This window comes from Neolamprologus multifasciatus, chromosome 9 (genome assembly GCF_963576455.1).
Source record: "Neolamprologus multifasciatus chromosome 9, fNeoMul1.2, whole genome shotgun sequence".
In the NCBI taxonomy this organism is placed as follows: domain Eukaryota; kingdom Metazoa; phylum Chordata; class Actinopteri; order Cichliformes; family Cichlidae; genus Neolamprologus; species Neolamprologus multifasciatus.
Genome location: NC_140447.1, coordinates 15250363 through 15276449, shown reverse-complemented (window position 1 = coordinate 15276449; position 26087 = coordinate 15250363). Strand labels below are relative to the sequence as shown.

The 26087-nt window shown below is 38.6% G+C and overlaps 1 protein-coding gene across 3 annotated transcripts in view; it reads right to left on the bottom strand.

Moving 5' to 3' along the window:
- Positions 1 to 578: 578 nt before the first annotated feature.
- The window catches only part of pip4k2aa (phosphatidylinositol-5-phosphate 4-kinase, type II, alpha a), a 28394-nt gene continuing 2885 nt past the window's right edge, over positions 579 to 26087 (bottom strand). The window contains exons 2-11 of one of the 3 annotated variants that reach the window (XM_085172800.1): positions 16042 to 16139; positions 15498 to 15594; positions 14130 to 14282; positions 13575 to 13721; positions 13409 to 13447; positions 8595 to 8711; positions 5712 to 5825; positions 5183 to 5423; positions 4837 to 4940; positions 579 to 4737 (exon numbers count right to left, since the gene is read on the bottom strand). In XM_085172800.1, coding sequence (XP_085028926.1) covers positions 4657 to 4737; positions 4837 to 4940; positions 5183 to 5423; positions 5712 to 5825; positions 8595 to 8711; positions 13409 to 13447; positions 13575 to 13721; positions 14130 to 14282; positions 15498 to 15594; positions 16042 to 16139 — 1191 coding nt within the window. In that variant the 3' untranslated portion in view covers positions 579 to 4656. The remainder of the gene's footprint in view (positions 4738 to 4836; positions 4941 to 5182; positions 5424 to 5711; positions 5826 to 8594; positions 8712 to 13408; positions 13448 to 13574; positions 13722 to 14129; positions 14283 to 15497; positions 15595 to 16041; positions 16140 to 26087) is intronic. The other 2 variants (XM_085172801.1, XM_085172802.1) reach the window with 2 other exon arrangements.

The window sequence follows — 26087 nt, the reverse complement described above, 5'->3', positions numbered from 1 at the left end:
GCTCTGGTTTACGAGGAAACAGCGCAATAATTAGCCAAATGTCACGATTTTAATATATTTAGTCACTGTTAAAATGTCACAACCCAATACTTTTAATAAGGCTCAGCTCCCTGTTGAATTAGCAGTGCCAAATATTTAAGCAGTTAAGTGGAAAAAGCAGACATGTTGGAACAGCTGCGCAACTTTCAGATGTTTGCGTTGTTGTTTTTGCGTGTGTGTGGAGAATTTGGTGAGATCCCTTAAATTCTACTTCAAGTTATCAAAATAAATAAATAAAAGCTATTAAAAATGTTATGCCACTTCATTTATTCTAAATGGAGTGGAATTTCCATTTTAGAAATAATTAAATTAATCATATTGAAAAAATGAATCCCCCCCCAAAAACAAACAGATATTTTAAGTGTTGTTAACTAATATTAATTATTGGGAACATTTCTCATACAGTAGCTTGAATGGGTTTTTTTGTCCTCTGCACACAGTGAGTATTACATTTTGTGGCATATCTTGTGCCATCTTATCCAGACAATCCTGAAGAGTTTAAAAAGAGAGACACAGAAAATAAACAATTCACAGCAGACTTTGAGTTAAGCAGGACCAGTGCTTTAATATGTTTGAGTGCGCTTATGGAATGGAGTGTATTATTATTATTATTATTATTATCATCATCACCATTGTCATCATTAAATGTGAATAACAATAAACATACAACATCAGTTTTGGCCTCTCTGCCACTGAAAGAGGACTCTCACTGACCAATGTCAGACAGCAATAAAACAAACACGCACTCACACATACACACAGAGCAACGCTTGAACCACTTCTCAAGTCTGAAAGGATTCGCTGCCGTCGTGAAACCAAAACACACCCTGCAGGGGTGGGCTGCTGTTTGACTTGACATCTGCATACTAAATGAATGGACGTGACTGTTTCCGAGGACTTAAAAGTTTGCATTTGTCCACAAAGCTCAAAAAACAAAAACTGGTATCCCACCTCTTTTTTTCCTGGTTTTGCATTTTTAATTCCCTTAAAACTTGATAAACCCTCATGAACGCTGGGCTGTTTCCCATAACTTTGGACATGTTCACATATGAGTGCTGCACACCTCACTCCATCTACCACAAAAGGAAAACAACAACAAAAAAGTTGAAACAAACAGACAAACACATTATACAACACACAATGTTCTTCAAGCTCATGTGGGGTAGCTCTGCTTGCTGGAAGATGCTTTTGGCAAGTTAACGGTAGCAGCAGGTCGACGGGTGGGTGGCGGATACTGGGAGAAGTTCATTCATTCACAAAAGAAGTCACAAAAGCAGGGACTATTCATTTCACGGTACAGTTGCAGGGCGTGGGTGTTACCGTTTTTAATTTGACGGTGAAGTTCACCGTTTCTTTTCCAAAGCAAAACAAAAACCCTCCTCACAATTCACCGCCCTGCTTCCTACACTTACACAAGGAGATCTCTGGGGCCCAATCAGCTCCCTCGTTTCCACATGTTCTTTTTCGACACGTCCTATGTACAGTAGGAGCTACACGACAACAGAAACAAAACAGCCCATTTACAGTGAAACAACACAAAAAGAATATTCACTAATCACTGACACAGGATGAACTATCAGCTGATAACCTCCTTGACAACAAGCAGGTGATCTGAGTTACACGGACAGAACAGAAGCTGGTTTCACTAATGAATACACTGAAGTGGAATCTGGGAAAAACACTTAAAAAATCACATCTGGAAATGCACATGTGACTGGTGGGTAAATATACAAAAAAAAGGTCACAAAAAACACACTCCACAATGCACTTCCACACACGCACACTATATTCCCTCCTATTTTAATTTTTTTTTTAATTATAAAGGCAGGACCAGCATGAACCAACAACAGACACAAACAGCATCTCCAGTTTGAGGAGAAGGAAAAGGATGCCTGGGAATGTAAATTTACACAACCAAAACCAACCCACTGTGTTCAAACATTACACAGGTGCTTGCTTTTTTTTTCTTTTTAAACGTAGGTTAAAAAAAATTTATTGGTTTTATTTAACTGAATTATTGAAAGGTTAGAAATCTAAATGCAGATGTTGTGAAAGGTCGGAAATAAAAGTCGAAAACAAAACGTCAAAGTAAACACCCTAATATTAAAATAACATTTTACTGTTGTTTAAAAAAAAATTACAAAATATAAAATTAAATAATTTGGAGTATAAAGGCACACATCTTGCACAGTGTATACAATGAAAAAAAACAAACAGTTATTTAAAGCATGGCAGGGGCTGTTTTTTTTATGCTGGACATCTCACGAATGTGGTAAAAGTGGAGGGAGGGGAGCACACACAAAGAGAATAGAACAGCCAACAACACAGACAAGGAAGGGGAAAGGAAACGAAGTCCTGTGACATGCATATTTGAGTTAACTTTTTTTCCCCCTAACATCTATAAATTGTATTAAATTCAAGCAGTATAATTCTTCATTTACCACAGCACTATCATTCAATCTGAAGGGTGACTCTCTCTTTTTTTTCCTTTTTTAATTTTCCTTTTAAATGCAACCATTTTTCAGGACTAAAATCCAATGTAAAAAAATAACTGTGAATATAATCTATGATATCTAAACAAATATGTTGTGATGGAAGCGTTTTTGCATGGGTTATAACAGCCAAGAAGGACGAGTTTACTTGTTTTAGTTGGTTATCCAGAAGTGATAGACGACATCATGCGCAAAAACAGCTTTTCTCACTTACATACATGTAAATATTGCATTTCCCTTGTTAAGATCGTTTCAGCTAATTGGGTATTCGTAACATTTGGTTCCTTTCCTCTTGTGCAAAATATACAAAGAAAAAACTCAGAAACGAAACAAATATTAGCACGTCAATTCATAAATCCACCAAATTCAAATACACGAAATCCACCTTAAAAAACAAACAAACAAAAAAAGTCAACAATAATGACATAATGACAACGATGAATAACAGACTCACAGCCGAGGTTAGAGAACGATGCTGTTGGTGTTAATGACTTAACAACACGTATCTTTACATCTACTACTCCCTCCTCCCCTTTCATCTCCCCCTTTACGACCTTTGAACACTGACACACACACTCCATCTGCCGCCACTGGGTGTGCGCTGGTACGATGCTGGAGGTAAACTGTCTTGTGTTTGCCCTGAACACAATCACGCTACCACAACTACCGCCTGGTATCAAAAATCCCACCAATGCAGCACCTGTGGGCTCTTCTTATAGGGTCAGAAAGGCTGGATTAACAGAACTCGCCCACTTTACCTAATATTGCATTGAATTGTTTCCCAACCAATCCCTGTAAGAAGAGCCCACAGGTGACAAATGGAGGAGATGGGATTTGAATCCAAGCTTCTAAGATTAAAATCTAAACAAGTCGAGTTCCTTTTTGTTTTGTTTTTTTGTTGTTGCTGCGCGTATAACAGACTGACAACCTCTTATAACAAATAAAAGTGCAACGTTTTATGATTTGACTCATAAGGTGCTGATGGCAACAGAAAGTTGAGGGCTGTTCATGTTTCAATCTGACACCCTGTACAAAGACACCATAACACGGAGTTGATTCGCTCTTGAGAAACAACAGCCACACGTGGCTTCTGGGCAATGCTGCCATGGAACAGAAAGCGTGACTTGCTAACTATATCGAAAAGTATCTGAGAAAATGTATCTGAAAAGTGGACAGCAAACAGAAGCTCCTCTTCTTATCTTACAATCGATGTTCCTCCATTAATAGTTCTTAATCAGAAAGATAGCAAAGTGCTGACAGACACAGAGGTGCAGCTAGTGCTGGAGCTGAAAGCAAGCGTTAATTTACATGAAGTTAAGTAGTCTGTGGCCAGAGGTTAACCCAGAAGCTCAATTCAACAAAACCACAGGAATGAGAGGGGAAAGGGGGGCCGGCGTCAAAAGGGCGAGTGCTGGAGGAGGAATTTAAATGGGAAAATTTATATGGCCGAGTACATCAGCATTCGGGTGTGGGTCTGGCAGTTGGCCTGCTGGAAGACTGCTTCCTACTTCCTTATACGAAGCAATTGCATTAGACGAGGCTCAACGTAAACTTCCTCTTTATATCCCTGCTCGCGCCTCTGAGAGGGACCTCCACTTGTTCTCACACTAACCACATCAGACCCTTCCACCAACCTTCCCCCTCAACATCATATGGGAAAACCAAATACAGACATTAAAATAAAATTAAAAAATGCAGGGAGCTGGATGACGTGTTAGAGGCAATAAAAAAAAAAAGAAGCCATATTCCCAAATAAACGTCCGTAAACAAAAAAACAAAACAAAACAGAAAAAGAATGTAATGACTGGGACTCTTCCTTTTAACGCCTTTATCATCCAAAATAACAACAGAATTCAACAGAGGACAGGATGAATGTAAACGAACAATGTTTTTTTTTCTTTTTAGCTGCAGCAGGTGGCACCCCACAGAAAAGAGAGACAGAGAAAGAGGGAAACAAACAGAGGTGAGGAGAATGGATAAGGGAGAGTGACACAAAGCCATCACATCACCTTATTAATTCTTCCTCTGGATGCTTTCCCTCTACATCACTTTCTCTAGTCCACCCCAACTCCCCACTTGCCCTCCCCTTTCCCATGTGCCTCTTTGCCCCCGTCACTCATGGAGGCTATGACAGGATAGTGGTGATGAAATCGTAAAACCTCTTCGAGTACTGCTCAGGGTTCACCGTGGAGATTTCTGCTCCGGCCTGCAGAGACACACACACATCCATCATCACTGGGCAAGTTTAACCTTGTTGTTTGTCAACTGAGCCACTGAAATAATGGGTCTCTATGCAGCTACGTACCCCGTGTTTGACAGTCTTGGCGGCATGCGCAGCTTTCTTCTTGGCATCATAATGCTGCAGGATGTCTATGATAGCCATGAAATAAACCTCTTTCCTGGGAGCACCTGGAGTTTAAAGCAAATGCACCCTAAATAAGAAGCCATACAACTGTAGAGGGGAAAAAAGCGGATGCTGTTTAATGTATGTACAATTTCTCACAAATAATCTTCTTGAGAGACTGAATACCAGATGTGATAAATGCAGTGAAAACCAAAGCTGACAGTAGGAGGAGCACTTAGTTCTTTGTTGTTTTGTTTTTCCCATTACATACAGCCATCACAATGCAAGGATTGCATTTCTCACTCACTTTCATTGCTTTTAATGGCATAGACGTCGATGGTGGGGTCGAACTCTCCAGGTGACAGTGGCTTGGTACTATCCAGGGTGTTGCTGGGACTGTCAGGGGGGGTCCCAATGCCTCCTCCGTCACTCTCACCCTCCTCCTCGGCCTCGTTCTCCTCGCTTTCCACTTCCTCTTGCTCGGCTCGCTCGACATCGTGGATCCCTACCAGCAGACTGTAGTCCATGAGCTTCAGTTGGGCCAGGAACTGAGGACGGTGCATGGAGGCAGGATAGTAAAATAATGTGTGGTGATGGAGGAGTAGATGAGAGGAAAAAATAGAGGTTGAGTTAAAACTTTGTAGCAAAATATAAAATGAACTAGTGATGAATGAATGGTGACATCAAGTGCAATCTTTTACAGCATCACTTGCTACCTCACATCTGGTTACATACAGCACTTAATGCATGGAAAGCCACTGATGGGACCAACAGACAGCCCAAAAGCTGAATCACAATTTGACAGGAAAAAAAAAAAAATCATGTCAAACACATACCTCCACATCTTTCCTAAGCTTCTCCAGGAACATTTTCTTGTTCTCTTCGTTAATGTAGATCTTCTGCCCATCGTTGATGAAGTCATTGTCCTTGTAGGTGGGCAGCTCTTTAGCCTGCCCATTAGTATTGGAGATTAGTGACCAGATAGAAACAGCCAAAACTACAACACAAACCCAAAAGGCATGGTACTGTATACAGCAGACCTGGGCAAAAATGTGCAGACAGAATTTTGGTGCTTAAGTCAAGTGTAGATGAGGAAGTGTCAATAAATATCACTCCACCCAATCATACACAGATTCTATACTTGAACATACCTGAATACAATATTAAATAAAAAGCGGTAACACCAGCATCTGTATTCTTCATTGTTTTTTCCCCCCAGAATACTCACAAGACATTATATGTGTCATTACACAGGACTTAAAGATAGCACAGTCTTGCTCAACTTTAAGCATTAGGGGGTATTTCAAAAAGCACGATTACAAAGATTAACTCTAATCTTAGAAATGACTCATACTGAGAATGCATGTAATTGCATCGGCCTAACAATCCTGCATGTTGAAATACCCCATTCACATACATGAGGCGCTGAGCCTGTGGTTTGTTCGATAAGCCTGTCTGCTTCAGCCAAACACAACAAGTACTACTGGTAACATAACACGAGTTGGCTACAGGGTACAAGCTGTCTGTCCAAACCAAGGCTTTCCTCTTTTCGAGCTAAATGTTTTGACTGTTTAATACAATGCATGCAACATGCACACAGCAGGGTACAGATCCACCTGATGCTCTAAGTTTACAACTTCCCGTATCACTTACACTTAAATGTATTTACTGTCTGTATTATCATCATTTTTATGGCACATTGTACAGAAATTTGTACAGCATTTTAAATGCATTTGGTAGATCCGTATACTTTGTGTCATGAAAAAAAGAACATCCAACTCAAAGCCACTAAAGGTCCTTTTATGGCACGAGAGTAGAGTCCGAAAAGCATCCGCTCTCTTAGTTTCGCAGAAGTACTCTTGCTCTACTAGGATGCTTTTCAGATTCCAAATATTGGTTTGCAGGTAAAAAGATGTTTGTTTGATTTTAATAATTCTATAAAGCCACTTTAACTTTGAGACTAATTGCTATTATTCAGCCTAGAAGCAGAAGGAAGTAATTTCCTATTTAAATGTCAGTCTACAGGGATCAATTTTCTCCTCAACCATGCTGCTGCAAAACCACCAGCAGCCTGTAGGTGGAATAGGTGATACGTGGGTAGGGAGGGGCCTAGTTCTGAGTCACTGAGGAAAAGGAGAGCAGGAAATGAGGTAAGAGGGCAGCAGCAGCAGTTTAGCTACTACAATGTTTCTATGGCAGCAGGAGAGGAGCAGCAACACACAACACCTTGTGGCACTAGAACAAACTCAGACAGCACACACACATACAAATACATACAGAAGACGCCTTTACAGGAATATTTCTCACATCATTGGACAATTGAGCACATATATATACAGACATAGACCTCCAAATGAAAAATAAATAAATAAATGAAATGTACAACTTTCTTGACTGAATATAGATGCGACATAAAAATAAATGAGGCTGACTGCAAAGAGCAAAAATAACCCAAAACATTTTAGATGCCTGTCACCAGATCAGACATCCCAAATCTGGCAATTCATCCATCTTTCTGTGGGCTCATTTCAACTGTAATATTTCCATGTCCAAGCCTTCCTTCTTCTTGCTCCTCCAAGTCACAAAAAAATAATGCTTTCGGTTGTACTCTCATTGATTTTCTCAGCTACACTGACTAAAATAATTTGGGTCTGACACTTGACGGGTGCGCTTTGCTGAGGGAGCGAGGAAGATTTATTTGAGAGAGGGGAGGAAAAAAAAGGAAAGGTTGTTGATGAGCCTCACAAAACTGCATGACAGGTGAACTTTTCCACTGCCTTGAAAACGAATGTCGTTTCTTTTTTCTCCTGTCAGCTGGCTTGAAATGGATCTTGCAGTTTTGCTGTCTGCTGATTGTTATACCTTTATACACTGTTACAGTGCACCTTTTACATCAGTGACATCTAATCTGTACACTATGAAGACTTCCTAATTTCACTTTTGTTATCCAGCACTTTGGTATCAGTTACTAGCAAATCAGCAGCTGTATTATAACCACTCAGACGTAAACACAAAATTAGCCACTTACTTCATTTAACACTGTTATGTTTCAGGACAGAACGTGTCTTTATGAGTGTGTACATCATTTATGTACACACTCATTGGTTTTATGTGGGTTTCCATGATTGTATGATTACTAGTTGCTCTACAAAACCCTTTTTAAAGACCCAATGGCCATATTGCTGCCTCTGTACTAAAAGCAGAACACCTAAAAACCAGCAGGGCTTCAATATACTGGAGTATTTCTACAAAACAATGGAACATGGTCCCCAAAACAAATTATGTACTAGACAAGCACAGAAAAGTATGTTTCGCTTCAGTATTTCAGGTCTAAGGTTCTCCTTATCACACAAACATTTTCATTTTCTTCAGTACTTTAGTGGCTTAGAAGAGAGATCAAAATGTGAAGTATAAAAACAAATCGTCCTACTTTACTGCTTCTTGCTCTCCAGTGTTTCAAATAAATAAAAGGTGCCACTGAGTGAATGCTGGGAACAACAATGAATCACTCGGCAAACTCAATCTTACTGACAAGTTGACCAAAATGTGACTGTAAATGGATGAAATGTTTGCCAAAAATATGGCATTTAAATAACAGTGGATCAGCCTGGAGAACAAACGGAAATATTCGGCCATACAAAAAGAACAAAAATAAATAAATAAAATAATAAGATAGATTTAATAGATCATGCCTGGTATATGAGCCCTGGTTCTCTTACATCTCTTACGTGTTTCATGGCGCAGTAAAAGCGCGTGGCAATCCGCAGTGTTTGCAGCCTTTGCTGAACATTACCAGATTTGGGCCGTGGGGGGGCATCCTCTGATGGGGGTGGCTGCTAGAAAAGGGGGAGCGAGGGAGGGACGGTAGGGGTGGAGGAGAGGAAAGAAGAAAGGAGAGAGGAAGGGAGGAAGGAAGTTGGAAGTAAAGGCAAAGTGTTTAAAATGTAACAGAATACAATAGTTTTGTTTTCAGATTGGTAGAGGGTTGGAAAGGGCATCAGCGCGAAAGATCTGCATGACCCGTATAGATGTTTGTAAATTTGATGTCTTTACAATGGACATGCCAAGAAGTGCATATCAGTCTCCAACACAGTCATCCAACGAAGATGTAAAAAGATGACACTATTTTGTGGTTACATCGTTTTCCTACTACACATCGACCTAAAAGAAATTTTTTAGACTCCCTCTAAAGCTTAAACATCAAAATTTAAGATCAATATTACATAAAGGCATTAATCTGCACCGCCTACATTAGTGTTTGTTCATTTCCCGGCTTAAACACCTGATAGAGAAAGAAAGCAGCCTGGCAAAGCTACTCTATGGAGGAAGGATCTGGGACTTAGCAGAGCGAGGAAACAACTGTAAACTTACTTGCATCCTATGAACCTGCCAAACAACTTATCAGGCGTGGAACTTTTTCTAGGGGATTAAAATTACCGGACAAAGGAAGAAAGATAAAATATCAAGGAGTTCAGACTCATTCATATGGCCACATGAAAGCCATGTGGCCCCACCGGATACCAGCTGTTTCTACTGTGAAGGAGAGAGAGAGGACATTATTTTTTTTATTTAAAAAGAAAATAAATGCAGTTTCGAGCCACTAAACAGAGACCTAGTGGTGATATTAGTTCTATTTCACAAACCAATGACCAGCGACTATTTATGACAAACAAACACAACCTCTAAATTTCACAGATCACCAAAGAAAATAAATAAAATAAAATGCTGTCATTGCACAAATATTTATCAGTAAGAGTTTCATGAGTTACTACCAGTGTCCTAAATACCTGGTTAACCACAAATAATATAAATAACATGATTTAATAGGCCCATATAAGACCAGTATAACCTCATTTGAGCTCTACGTTTAAGAATAAAATAAATTAAGGTGTCAACCACCTGACTGTTTTTCTGGTAAATGCTGTATATAAAATGTGTCAGAAAAGCCAGCTGCTGCTGCTGTTTGACAGCCAAACCCCTGAGACAGCAGCTACAAGAACCACAGAATTTATTTCATGAAAAAAAAGAAAAGAAATATACATGTCATACATGAGTAGAACAGAAAATGCCCACAATGTGCAAAAAAATGAGACCGGTGTTCATACACATCGGAATGTGTTTGAAATCATGTAACTTCGTAAAGGATGCAGAAAAACATTATATATACCATGCAGATGCATGCATGAAAGGGAGAGGGCCATGCAGTCAGGAGAGGACTCGAGAGCCGTGCTTGTTGTTTGTGTGTGTTTCTTTAAAACTTTTTTTTTTTTTAAGAATACAGACTGAGCAAAATGGACTGTTTCCCTTTTTTATTCTTATTTGACACCATTTTACTTCTTAGACATCTTACTGACCCACTGAGTGTGTGAGAGCAAACGTAACTTAAGCATGTTTGTATTCCTGTGTGTGTGTGTGTGGCCAGATCTTGATCTCTAAAGGCTGAACCTTAGTTAACTCTGTGAGATCTGTTCCAAGTCTGGTGTAAATGTATGTGTGATCAGATGCTGTATTTTGCACTCTGCAGTTTAACTATAAGATAAGTATTAGAGTAAAGAAGCTTCACGTATTGTTACTTGTTATTTCGTTATGTATTGCTTATTAGCTAAAAGTTAAACTAAGCAAAGAAATCAATACAACCTACAGGCAACAACGTGTAGTATTACCCCAGTTCCAAAGAAGTCCAAAGAATAAAATCTAAAAAACAAAGAAAACCAACAAGCAGCAATGATTTGCAAATCCCATAAAGCCACGTTATTGACCACAAACTATGGAAAGCATATCAAAAACTGTTAAAAATGAGAACTTTTATTACTTCGTGAAAAACATTAGCTCATTTTAAATTTGATGACAACAGCACGTCTCAAAACTTTGCAACTGCACAATGAAAGGCTGGAAAAGTAAGTGGTACTAAAAAAGAAACAGCTAGAGGAACATTTTACTACTAATTAGGCTAGCGGGCAATGGGCCGGTAACATGACTGGGTGTAAAAAGAGCATCTTAGAGCGACAGAGTTTTTCAGAAGGAAAGATGGGTAGAGGTTCACAATCCGCAAGAAACTCGATCTACAAATTGTAGGAAACAATTTCAGAATAATGTTCTTCAACTTTAAATTTCAAAGACTACCATCAAAAGTTTCAGAGACTCTGATTCTGAGAAATCTCTGTGTGGAAGGAACAAAGATCAATACTGGATGCCCGTTATCTTCAGGCCATCAGATGACACAGTATTAAAAACATCCATGATTCTGTCATGGAAATCACTGCATGGGCTCAGGAACATTTCCAGAAATCACAGTCAAGCTCTCTACCCTGCAAAGGAGCCATCCGTGAACATGATCCAGGAGCACTACTGTCTTATCTGGGCCAAAGTGCCCAGAGAAGTAAAGTAGAAGACTGTTCTGTGGTCAGGCAAATCGAAGTTTAAAATTGTTTTTGGAAAACGCTTCGTCCTCTAGATTAAATAGAAGAACCATCCAGCTTGTTGTCAGCATCTGTTTAAATGCCTGCATCTGATGGTATGGGGGTGCATTAATGCCTGTGGAATTGGCAGCTTGCACATCTGGAAAGGCACCATAAAAGCTGAAAGGCATACTTAGGTTTTAGAGCAACACGTGCTTCCATTCACATCTTTTTTGGGCATATTTGTACATTTCAGCAAGAAAATGCTAAAACGCAGGACTTTTGAACAGCTGGAATCCTATATCAGACAAGAATGGGACAACATTCCTGCTCCAAGTCCAAACCTGCCCAAACTTTTCTGAGATGTGCTGCTGCCATTAAATTACAAATACATTTTCTCAGTTTAAACATTTGTTTTCTATGTTCTATTATGAATAAAATATGAGTTCATGAGATTTGCATTCATTTTTATTTTACATTTTAAACAGCGGCCCAATTTCTTTGAAATTGTTGTCGTTTAAGTTAAGAGTGACAGTTTGTCTCAGAAAATATAACATGTGACTTAATACATGCGAGCTTGCCAAAATGTATCCTGTTGCTTCTTAATCTCTATTGCTAGACAGCAAATGGTGCTTCACACAGCTGCGCTGCAGATGAAAAGAGGTCACATAGTAGGCTCACGTGTGTGTTAAATCCTCAGCTGCTTTGTTTTTCCACTCATCTGTTTTAACCATAATAATATTTTGCTTGTTCCCCAATGTACAGGGGGCTATATTTAGTTCAGGGATTCCCTGAAGTCTTCCATGTCTCACTGCATGGTGTTCCACAAGTAAGCCCCCCATATAACTCGCTTCAAGCTGCTGTGGTTCAAAACTGGGGCAGCCTACGTAAATACCTTTTACAGGCAAAGACTAAACTTTGCAGAAATAAATGTGTATGCAAAAAATGAAAAGAGCAGTGAGTTTTCCATCTTGCTAAGCTGATACACTGCACTGCAAAGTAATCAAAGACGATGTCTGTAAGTATCATTGTTCTAGATCAAACTTTCAACCTTAAGGAAAAAAACAAAACAAAAAACAGCTAAATAAAACTCTTCTTATCAGGCAAGGTAACCATTTGAACTGTTGTTAGCTAATACACATTTAACACAAAAGACAAAATCAGTCAGATTTCTGCAAATTCTGTGACAACTCATTTTCAACAGGTGACTCTGTTCAAGCAGCCAAAAGCTCAAAAATAGGCTGTTTCTCACATCAAACAGCAAAACTTCCATCGCACAAAATGTCCTGCTCATATACACTGTTTACACACACACAATCACACACACACACACACACCAACCAACCAGACAAATACATAAAAAACACAACATACTCAATCCTGAGACAACATCTGTCCGAATAAAAACATTACAACAACAAACAGCCTGACATAGAGTCACACGCGCAGATGCACACAACCATCAGTCTTTCACACACAGACAGCAAGCAGGGGAACTAATGGATCAGCAGAAGCCAGGTTAGAGGGAATGAAGCAAATTAAAAGGAACAAAAATACCATGCAGTGGCTAGAAAGGGAATGGAGTGACAAAGTAGGTGCTACCTGAAGGAGATGGATATTTGCTACTGTCATCCCCACCCAAAGGGAAACAAAAGCAGACACCAGAGTCCTGTTAGTTAAACCATTTGGGTGATGACAGTGAGCCTGAAACTGTTCGAAAACACTGGAAACAGGTTGTTTTCTTTCTCATTCTCTAATCGTCCACATGGCTTTCCTATGACATGTTATTTAAACAAAATATTCACGTTTAATATACTATATTTAAACTATTCCTCAGACTGCCAGGACTGTTCAGTAGTACCAGAACCAAGACATCGGCAGGGTACACAGCACAGCTGTTTAAGACAACACCGACTCAGAACTTCATTAAGCAACACTTTGCAAATTTAAGTGGAAGTCTGGTGGACTTGTTTAGTTTGCTTTGAAATCTAAAGCTTTTACTTTTATTAAGAATTCTAGCTAATATTATCATTTACTGCTCAAAGCAGACAGGTATGGCTAAGAGTCCTATCCAGATATTTAGTATTCGTGATTATGTATAACAGTGGACCTTAGTTCTCAGCAGGTGACTATACCTTCTCCTTGTCGCTCGCCTCTCTTGCCACAGTGGACCCCTTAGAAAAACAAACAAAAAACAAAGACACACAGATTTAATTTCTTTTCACATTCATGCTGTATCTGATCACCTCTCCTCCTTCATTTCATTTCTTTTTCGTGTGTTCTTCTTTCCTTCCCTCTTACCTTCAGATCATATTTCTTGTAGACAGAAAGGCGGTGAGAGAAGACATTGCGAGTAACAATCATGTAAGTCTCATCCCCATCCACTGTGAGCCGGTACATCCCCAGAAACTGAGGAAGCAGCGTGTTGCCATGGCACTCAACAATAAACTACAGAAAGAGTGTGAAGAAGACAAATATATGACCCTTTTTTCAGTCACAATGGATACTTAATGCCTGTACTAACAGGGAGAGTTTATGGAATAAAGAAAGAGATTTTTAAAGCAAAGCACAACTTAGCTTTTTCCTGAGAGATGATAAACAGAGTAAAGGGAGTAAGGGGCTCCTATTACAACAGCTATCAGTGGACATGGCATGACTATGGAACCCATAGTTTTTTTTTTATCACTGCTTAAACTGCAAGATCAATAAGAAGTTGTATTATTAAAGACAACAGCTTGTCCCTTTTCCTTGTGATGTTATTTTCATCAGCCATCATCATAGGCTAGCATAATCTATTTCTTCCTATGGAATAATAAACAGTAAGTCATACATTATAGTTAAAAAAGCCCTCTTTACCTGATGGTATTTCTTTAGAATGTTGTGCATCTCGGCCACATCCTCGCTGCTGATGGTCTTGATGACGTACCGTTTGTCGTAAGAGGTATGGAAGCGGGCCCCGCTGCGTCCCTGGGCCTCACTGTTTAAGGGAGCACTGCGTGTCAGAGAGTTCTGCAAACACAGAGCACAAACAAAGATGAAACAAGGATAAGGACGTGCACAATGAAATGACAGCAGCTTGTCATCTTTGCTCTTTGACAATCCTAACTTCCCTATAAAACCTGTTTTGAAAAAGAGTCAGAACTCATATTGACCTCTCATTATTGAATAGCTGATAGGGAAATTACATTTCTGAGGTAGTGCACAGTTGTGAGGGAGCTCAGAAATACAGCAAGTAGATCTGCATTCTTATTGTTTCACCACCTCCCACACTCTAGTCTAAACATATGAGGGTTTGACCCCTACGGCTGCTGCGCTGCCAAAGCTACACACAGACGCAAACAGCTGCTGCCCAGACTTTGGAGCTCACAAGTAAGATGATCCAATACCCTGTGGCTCAATCTCTCATTCTCTAAGAATTCCTCACCCCCTCTCTTAAACTGTTAGCTTATGTTGCTTATGTTGCAGAATGACAACAAACTTTGGAGTTATGTGGCAGAAACAACAATATAATTTCTTCTTATGTTTAGAAGCTTACTGAAGATTTGCTTTTTGAGACTGCTAAAAAGTATGAAAAGTAAGAAATAACCAAGTCTTAGTGCAATATTGAAATCATTTGAGTAACAAGCTCAACACGCTAAAGAAATGCTTAAATTTATAAAATTTTTTGCAGTGGTTACCAATTTTTCTCATAATTTATTTAACATAATGGTTACTGTTGCACTCTAATGACCTTCCCAACACATAAAATAATACGTCTGACATTAAGCACCATGAAAAATAACAAACAAACCTTTAAACCTTCTGTCTTCAACAAGTGTCTAATACAGAAAATCAGTTTAATAGTGACAATGTGGCATTTTGGACCGGTGACTTTCAACTCCTACTGCAGCCAGCTGAGCCCTAATGAAAACATGTAAGAGGGACAGCTGCACTGAGCTGGGAGACAATGACATCCAAATACAGCCAACTCACATACTGCACCGGGAAACAGGGATTTACTGGGAAAGAGCAAAAACTGAAGACAGAGTGGGCTCAAACAAAAGAGGGAAAAGATGACTGCATTTGTTTTGGAGTAGTTATGTGTTTAAGTGTGCTTAGATTGTTAAAGTTATTAGACTGTGAAACATGTACTAAAAAAACATGGTTATCTTTAGTAAGTGACAACCCAATATTCAAATTTAAACCAATCTTATACTACAAATGGTAGAAGTCTTTTTTTTTTACCAAAAAGTCCTGATCATCGATGCCAAACCTCTCCCTGAGGTTTCGAAACACCAGAGGGCAGTACTCTTTGAACTTGAAATGGCTAGGCATGTTCTCCCTGTGTGTACACAAAAAAAATCAGAAAAACATAACGAAGAGTTCATTATTATTTATTTTTATTAACCTTTATTTAACCAGGAAAATCCCATTGAGATTAAAAACCTCTTTTTCAAGGGAGACCTGGCCAAGATAGGCAGCAGCAGGTGTCTCACAGTTACAGAAATTACTCAAACACAGGCAGCAACAACACACATGCAACAATAAGTGAAAGAATACAAATAAAATAAAATAAAATTCAATAAAAATTCAAATAAAAATAAATAAATAAATAAAAAAATCAGTTAAAATGACAATCAATCTAATTGAAACAGTTGCATGTTATGGACTTGGCCTCAAGGATTCATGAATGCTATTTAGCGTGTTTTGTTACTCCTTTATGCTTAATTTAAAAAACACATTATTTTGGTGACACACAATAACCTTTGAATTTAAAAAAAGAACTTACTTGTTGAACAGGTGGTTGTCCACTTTAATCTTAGAATAGGCCTTGAAGTCATCTGGCATGAGCATGATGGGAATCTGGACATGGCTTAACTCGTTTATCTGTGCAAAGAAAAACACAAAAACAGGATCAATCAGTCATGCATCTAGGAAAACGAAGCAGCTTAAAGCATGTCTGTGAAGCATGTGGTGTATAAGAGGTCCCAGAAATCCTAGACAAAATATGATGCAGTGACCGAGGAAATTAACACTTAAAGGATTCATTCATTTTATGTTTCTACACAATGTGGAAATAAAGTTAAGATGGATTGTGCTCGGTTTGGCTGTTCTAATATTACAGTTATCAATCCTACATAACTGAGATATCTGAAATTTGGGGTCCTGAAAACAAAACATTGATGGATGAATTTGTAACCCACACTAAAGCAGATATACAAGTTATTGTGCTTTATTATTTAAAAGAGCATTAACCAATGTGTCCAGGGCCATCAATTAATGATAATCTTCAGCACTGAACAACTGGCAATGTGAACATTTTAATAGATTACATTTCTAGAATCATGTCATCTACAAATCTGAAGGACAGGCAGTGAAGAGAATCAAAAAGAAATGCTCCAGAAAATGCAAATGTTTTTAAATGTACAGACAATGACAAAATGGGGACTTTAGTGACACACAGCCTGTAATGTCTATATAATGTCTAATACAAGACATAAATAGAGTCTAGATAACATGTGGATTTGTAGCAGTAAGAGAATGTGTTTCAGAAAAGTTAATCTTAATATGCTTCTTCAAGATCCTGCAGTCTGTGAAGCCCTGCTATTTTCTAATCTTCTTGATAGAACATGTTTACAGTTCAGAGCATAATGACATTTTCTTTTCAGTGTGCAATGTCATTTCTCTAGGCTCTGAAATGCAATTTTAAAAGAAACTGGGGTGTCCTCATTACTAGCTAAAAATTGAGCACTCATCCTTTCAAACCCCCCAGTGACATTTACCTTGAATTTCAAGAGTGATGCTTCAATGAACCTTATACAGTGAACAGGAGAGCTGTGATCACCTATGGTACATTTGCAGAAGCTTCCCTTGGAGCTGGCCATGCTTCACATTGTTGCACTGCACAGACCTGACATTTGCTATGAATCAGGCACAGCTTGATACACATACGATGTGTGTATTTGTGTGTGTGTTTGCGTATTTGTTGTTGGCTGCCGACAGGCTTCCTAGCAGGTTCCTTGAATCTATTAATAACCCTCCAATCATTCCACCAAGCACACTCGTGATGACGGTGCAGGGAGTAGCCTAAAATATTTCATTTTGACTGATTAATAACAAGACATGTGCATGTTCCTCTGCAGCCAAGTCTCAAATGTGATTTAAGTTTTCTACATTGCTTACAGCTAGGATTGTGCTGAGATTCATAATGAGGTGTCATATCACGACTTCAGCATCTCACTTAAACGAGGTATCCAATGTTTTTACCATTGAAGATCATCTGCAGCCTTGTAAAGTTGCAGAAATGTTGGAGACAGTATGCAACAGAAAGTTCATAATACCAGTCACAGTCAGGTGAAGACATGAATTAACAGGCTGAGCGTGGAAGAATACATCTATGATCTTGTCCACTCTCAAATTATTATATATGACGAAACTGCTATATTAAAATGTAGACGTTCAGCATTAATAATTTAAGAAAAATCTGTAACAAATGACTAACAAATTCCCAGCACAGCCAAGATGTAGGGCTAATTCCCCACAGGCTCGTGATATTCATTTATTTTGGTCAAGTGTATAATCTGAGCCTGTTCTGCCACTTGAACCTGGACCCAAGTTCACAGATGTCATATCCAAGTATGGTTCAGCACCCTGTTGTGACAGGCACTGTCGTCACAGTGACGTAATACAACAGATGCATCCTGGGTACACAAGGGAGATGTCACCTAATCAACAAAGCTGCATTTCACACAAGAGCAGAGACAATGCCTCATCACACCACACAGACACAGACACACACACGTGTCTGTGAGGACACTAGTGTTCAGCAATGACAATTGAGATGAAAATATCTGTTAGATAAAAGAGACGATGGGTCCCTCGAGGTTAATTTTTCCCCAAACTACCCTCATATGACCATTTGTGTAGAGTTACTATTTCAGCAAATGTCCTTGTTGCTACCTTTAAATTTCACAACCATAAAAACAGCAAAGGGAAACATGAGAAAGTGCCTACCCAGGATGACAATGTTGCCCTATTTTTCTACAAATGAAGATTTTTTTATAGCCTTCTACCTTGATGCTAAACATCTGCGCAGGTGCCTTTGTGGAAATGTTGTATATAAACTTCACTATAGTTGACTATAGTTGCGCCTAGCCCACACCATATAATGTTAAGTAGAGCTAATTCATGTTTCAGGCTCTCATATGACCATCCAGTTCATGTGCTTATTTTCCTCCATCTATCAAACTTACAGACAATTTCACACCACCACTTCCTTTTTGTCTCCATGGTGATGAAGACTGGTTTTCCGGCCTAGAGTGAAGTAAGTGTGCGCTGTTGCTCCATTGGACAGGAAGTTGGTGAAGATAGCATGCTTTGTCAGCAGCTCGGCATAGCCTCATCTTTCTGCACAATGACAGATGACTCACTAATAGTTGAAAGAGCGAATGAAACAGAGCTGAAAAGAAAACTGCTCCCAGACCTTTATATAAAAGAAACAAAACTAATCAGACCCGCAATCAAGATGGGTAGCCCTCAGGGACACATTTGACAATGAACAGGAAAGATGCGACCAATCATGATCATACTTATCTTTTCTGATAACACCATTACTGATTTGCAAACTATAAGCAGAATGTGTTATCAGTGGAAAAAGTTAACTTGGTAATGTAATCATTCTGATGAGTTCCTCTTGAACCTTTGTTAGTAAAGGTCAAACATAACATTTTTAGAAAGAGAAACAGGAAACATTTTCACATACCATTATTTGATAGTTGCATATATAATAGGTCTGGTCTCGCTTTTAAGAAAAACATGTTTCACTTCACTGTAGGTGGGGAAAATTGTTCATTGTTCTAGTGACGGCTAGAAAGGTTATTTAGGGTTTCTGCCAGTTAACTGTTAGCCTTGCGACCTGCAGGATCTTAGCTTTAGGGGAATTTTTGTCAATGTCTTTTAAGATTTTTATTTTATTTATTTATTTATTTTTTTTTTTCTTTTAAATGTTAGCTGTAACTGTTAAATAGGCTATTGGTGGGCACACATAAAATAACCTTAAATATCTCTAAGGAGACAAGTAAATGAAAGTAATTCACAGTCTTAGGTTAACATTGTAAATGGACTGGACTGCTACTTATAAAGCAACTTCTATTGTACTTACACCTTTCTGTCTTCTCTTTTCTTAATGTGAAAGACGATTATTAACTATAGATTAGATTCCCCTCTTGTTTTGGACCATACAGTACACATCAGTGCAAATAGATACTGCAAGTATAGTGTGATGCATTTGTATTGCTTAGTACTGATTTTAGTACTGATTTAATTTTGAACAACATAAAACCACTTTGATCTGTCAGGAAATTGCTGGCTACGAGTACTGTTCAGCCTTTTGCTGCGCCTGTGGTTTAATGTATGGTGCTGTGAATATAACCTGCTGTACAACTATTTGAATCAGCAGTACTTCTATGACAGATTTGCTATCAATACATCACAGGAGTGCAGAAGTACAGCAGCTTCAGTGCAACATTTAGACAGCATAATCAGCGCTGCTGCATGTGTTTACACGTATTAAACAAATGTGTCACAACCAGAATCAGAATAAATGAAGCACAGCCTACAGCGACAAACACAGTGACAGCTATGTCCTCCCATGGACATAGTCATAACTGGTTTTAATCAACTTTGGCAGCTATTACTAAAAGCCTGTTTTTGCTATCTTTACCAGTTGCAAAAGTTTTGCTGGTGTTGGTTTATCCTTGTGAAACCAACACCAATCTACCCATCTATGTGTTAATCATCACAGCAAAATGTGGTGCAGGCGATACACTGCAACAGGAACTTCCACAAAGGCAATTTGGAGTACTTTAGCTTATGGCCGTATGAAAAAAATAGTTTCCACAGGACATTGTGCAATCCAGTGAAAAACTATGCATGCCTTTAGGTACAGCTTATCAAATTCACTTGATTGATCACAAGCAAGTGTCACAAAATCTACAGAGATTGGTGACACTTGCTAGTGCAAATAGAGCTATTTTGGTGAAAAACAAATACCATATCAGCACAAACACCTCATACCAACTGTGGTCGAAGGGGTGATGATTTGGGTTCACTGTGCGGCCACAGGACCTGGACACCTTGCAAGGTAATTTGACCATGAATTCCTCTGTAAATTAAATCTTTAAATTGGGTCATGCAACAAGAGAGTGATTCCGCAGAAGCAAATCTACAACAGAGTTGCTAAAAAAACACAAAAAAACAAAAAACACTCGAGGTGCTGGAAAGGCCCAAAGTCCAGAACTCAACTCAATTACAATGCTGCAGCAGTCCACAAAGAGAGCTGTGCATGAATGAATGCATGCAAACCTAACTGCACTGAAGCAAAATTGTAATGAAGAGTCAGCCAAAATTCCTCCACAATAATGTGAGAGACTGATTTACAAAAATACAAAAAGGATACCAAAAAAAAAAGATTGCTTCAAGTTATTGCTGCTAAAAGGTGATTCTACAAGCTATTAAATCATGGAGGGTACTCCATTTAATAGGACTGCACAGAGTCATGTGAAAACAGTTTTTTGACATGACTGTATATCATAAAAATGGTATTTTGGAATAGTGTTGTGACTGTTAAACTTTCCAGGTGTTTAGTTGGGATGAAATTTAAGGAGTCTGAAGTGAGTTGCGGTTTACTTCATTCAGTTGCTGTGGTCATATCCTAACATTTGATTATTATTGTTTTGCAAACTGTTGAAAAGATTTACCTACAGTGTTCACAAAGCTAATATGTTACTCGGTATCTTGCATTTTTAACTTCTTTAGAACCACGGTTATTTATCTGTTGATTTAAATTTTTCCACAATGGGTGTGGTTTTGAAAACATGTCAACGTAAGTATGATCCCAATATAAGATAACATGTTCTTCTACATGCAATGATGCCGAAAAAGATCTGAGCCTGAACAATAACAACTGTTGGTACACCAACTTTCACCATAGTCCCAAGCAGTGGTGGTCTACGACATAGTACATAATACTGCATCATAATTTGCCTTCTTTCTATGGTTTACAGGAAATACAAAAAGTTACCTCTCAGTACAACTCAATATGTACTGGGGGAAAGAAAAAAAAAATACTGGCAGCAGCCAGGGGTACCCCTTAGCTTCCTAATAGATCCACCTATGGTATGGATTTCAAAATCCAATGTTGCCTTGTTCTCAACTTATCGCATTCACAAAATTTTAAGAAAACTTGGCCTCTGACCCCTGACCTTGAGGCTGAGGTCACTGAGCTACGAACTCGTCCAAGATTTTTAGTAGATACACCTATGTTATCAATTTGAAACTCCTATGTTGCTTTCTTCTCAAGTTATCACATTCACAAACTTGGGTGTCCATGTCACCCACCCGCCTGCCTACCAGGGTGACGACAACACCCCATCAGCCATAAAGGGCCAGTGCTTAGAAATGCAAAGTAAAACAGATTTTACTACCAATATCACCACTAATAAAGTACTGTTAGCTAAGCATTTCCTCCACTATTTTTTATTAAAGGCATCTTTTAAACCATGTGGTTTTAGCCATATAGGTTGCAAAATAAAGCTTGGTGACGTGTATGTCACTGATCCGCAACTGAGCTATGTGGAGATGTGGTTGATGTTATATTTATAGATTATTGGGGTTCAAACGAAATGGAAATAATTAAGAATGAAAACTATAAAAACAAAGAAGATACAAACTAACCATGGATCTGCAGAATCATTTCACTCCTACTACAGAGACATGAGCAGGATGTAATGTAATTTTGTAATGTAATTTTGCCATTGATTTCGTCACATCCTGTGTATGTTTTAAACCAGGGGTGTCAAACTCAAATACACAGTGGGCCAAAATTCAAAACTGGAACAAAGTCGCAGTCAAATGTAATTAGGCTGCGGGCCAAATTTGGCCCGTGGGCCAGAGTTTGACACCTATGTTTTAAACCATTATTATTCAATATTAGGATCTCCAAGAGGCTGCTAAGATTGTGTTTCTCTCTCCACCTCTTTTTAAAAAACAAAATACAAAACGGAAATGCGCCTATTAAATTATAGTTTGTTTCTACAGTTACCATGGTCACAAGCAAGTACATAGTATTGAAGGCGACACACATGCACACAAGCATGCGATAACGAAATGAAAAAAAATTATATGCTCAGTGCAAGAAAAACCACATGCTTCAACAAGTTCTTCTGTCTGTCACTGCCTCAGGGTGACAGGATGTGAGGTTTCAGCTTTTCTCCATAATCATCACACGTATTAGCTGTGGGTCACTCCTGCAGATATTTATAGAATCAAACTCTTATGTAATACACAGAAGCAGACACAGCTACTCTGAGTCAGACACAGAGACAATGAGGCAGGAGAGAGGGGGACAGGGCATGAAACTGAGCCACATAGACAGGATGGCAAATAAAGAGACCCTCACAAAACTAGTTAAAAATCTGCAGGAAGGGGAGGGGTTTCATGAAGAAACAGAAAGAAAAAGAATGAATAGTAGCGCTAGTATGAATTAAAATTTAGATCAGGGGGAGCCAGATTTTTTAAAAAGGAACAAAACTATTTAAATTTAAACTTGAAACGATTACCTACAAAGATAAATTTAGATCCTGCTACATAAGCCTGTCTGGTAAAATAAAAATCAACACACAACCTATCAAATTTATTTTAGTTTTAAAAGCACTGGAGCAGATTATATGCAACAGCATGTCAGAAAATGCTGGAGTCAAAGCTACATTAATGTAAAGGATGCCTTAAACAGTCACAATGCAGCATTCCAGCCAATGACAAATCTACTCACACAACAACAGCAGAACACATTCTGACACACTTCTCTTCCAACACTGCCCTTATACAAATAGACCTGACAGAAAAGCCAAAACTTTATCCCTTTTTACAGACTCCCAGGGTGAAGCTCTGAGCCAGATTCCCTGCAGAATCAAACTGGAGATGCAAGGTGTTTGGCACCTGAAAACATTTTTAAAATTAGCTTCCGGTAGCCAGGACTTTTATGCATCTTTCTAGGAAACAAGTATTTTTGACTTCACCATTGGGTAGCTGGAAAGATTCTACAGATCACGACGGCAACAGCGACCCGTCAGGAAGCCTATCAAGGTCACAGCTACAGGAGTGTTTAAGGTGTGACAACAGACAGATGGGTCACACAGCCATCTGCCTAGAGTTTTTTTGGGGGGGAAACTGAATGTCTATGAGCGTCTTTTATGCACAAATTTTCCTTACAGAATAGTTAGCTTCAAAGGTTTCAAATTTCCGCAGGCTTGTTTTTCCTCTTCAGCACTCTCTATTGTAGTGTATTGATCTGATTGGTTGATGTAGCCCAGTGGCCATCTAATCTACAGCCAAGTATTTTTTTTTAAGTGCCTGCCCTTTTAAAAGACTCCAAGGACAATTTCCCAGATGGTTCAGAGTTGCAAACCATCTGGCACATCAGGTGAGTTAGGACCTAAATTCATGCCAACAGGTTCTGCAACAGACTGGGTTCTATGAAGTCCCTGGCTCACCATGGTAACACTACTAAATATTCACAGGTTAGAGATGCAATCTGTAAAGTGTTCTTTGTAGTGTGAAAACATTAATACAGAGAAAACACTTTATGATGTTGCAATTTTAAGAAGCTAAAATGGGTCGCCAGTTTGTCTTATTCTAGGTTCATTTACATTCAGGCTAAAGCATAATAACAGCGTTACTATAAGACAGAGCCAAGAACCACACTTTTCCTTCCCTCTGAAAGCCACTACTTTCAGCAAGAATGCAGACTGTTAGTTAACTTGCCATATCCGGCAAGCTCCAAGTGCTAATTCTACGCTTTTCCTTATTTTTTGTCATATATAAGTTTACGGTTTCGGATGCTTATTTTAAATGTGGTCAGTGGTTAAAATAAACATTTTTTGTATTTTATTGAGGTCACATAAAGTGTAATATGGTCTTGCGGCCACAAAGGTCTGCTTGTGAGCACAGCAGTCCCACACACCTGCTGTGCAAACCTGCTGTGTTGCAAGGGGCACCCAATCAGAATAAATCTGTTTTAAAGGCATGGGGGCCTCTATGGGAGAGCCTTGCTTGGGGAGTAGATGAATATGGGCTGCATCAACGAGATTAAACAAAATGATTTTTTGTTTTTAATGTGAATCACTCATAGCTACTCTAGTAGAGCAAAAGATTTTAAAATTAGAATTGGAAACAAGCATTACAGGTCCTGTTTCATTCCCCCAAGCTAGACACTTAGAGCTATGGTCTAAATCCGCTGTCATGATGTAAGTTTCTTTTATTAAGTTTTATAGTGAGAAAAATCTTCCTGACAATGGTAGAAGGCAAGAAAAAGGACCAAATAATACTCTTTTCGAAAATCCACACTGCAATTTCTATGGCTTGAGGCACCCCAATCACAATTTGTAATCTTAGTGCAGCCAAAAACAGACGCTATATATGCTGACAACATTTCAAAGTACTAGGATTAAAATAAAATGGGCTACTTGCTTAAGCAGGTTATTTTAAGGAAGCTTTTAAATACTTCAAAATACATATCTTTGGTTAGCTATTACACAACAACAATTCTGATGACATACACATAGTTTACAGGATCATTTAAACATCTCATTTATTCCTATGATTGCTGGCACTTTATTTGTCTCATTCTGCATACCATTCTCACTTCACTGGACTAATATAAAAGGTTGGAACTACTGGCATCTAATCTGCATTGGAGAAATGAACGGACCAGTAATTCAAATAAGTCTGGTTTTTAAGCCAAGACAATTTGGATTATTCAGATGACAACCCACAGTGGTTAAAGAGGGTGGTTACAACTGCAGTTCATGTGTATGAATGAATGTGTTTCAATGTCCTACTGTCTTTGCAGTCTGGTGGCATTCTCAAGCCTCACCCTTTATTCACTCCCTTTTTAGTTCATGTTACTTTTGCAATCTCCTTGCTGCAACCAACCCAACATTAGTTTATGAGAAGAGTGTTAGTTCACTGGTTGGTTGCCAGGAAAAAAAACAAAACAACAAAACTCAAAGTCTCACTGAAGTGGCAAAAGTCACTTACAGATAGATATTACTGTTTACACAGCTGGTTCCTCCATTTATTAATTTTATACGCGTCAGGCAGGAAATCCAAACAGTGGGTTTATTTCAAGAGTAAACGATAGCCCCAATAGAGCAGCAAAACCCACAGGCAAACATTCACCTACCATTTATCAACGTCAAACATGGCTTATCATGTTAAATGCACAAAAAGCCCAATAATAGCCAATTAAACCTCAATCTACTATTGGAACAGAGTCCTTGCTGACTGTTGCTTTAATGGTATCATTAACTGGCGGCTTCCTGTGTGGTGTTGTAAAATTTAGATTTTTAAAGCTTATACTAGAGTACTGTATCTCTGTAATTATGCATAGTGTTACCAAGGATATGTAATATCTCAAATATAATATAATATAAGAGCTCTCAGCTCTGGAATTAACAGCAGTTTTAGATGCTCCCTATACATACAATTATAATTAATTTAATAAAAAAATGAATGATGCATGGATAAACAGTTTAAAATGGATGGATGTTTAGATGAATGGATAGATCGCTATCATAAATGTGCATGAGTAGCTAACTACTTGTCAACAAGGCAAATTTGGTAAGGGGTGGCCCTACTTATATCAATACTTGATGGCCTAAACACTCTTTGGCAGCAACTCAGTGGCTCAATCTAGTGACCTGACATGGAATGTAATTTTTACATAGCTGATAGTATGACAAGCTGAGTACCTGCTGAGAAAAACTGCAGGAGAAG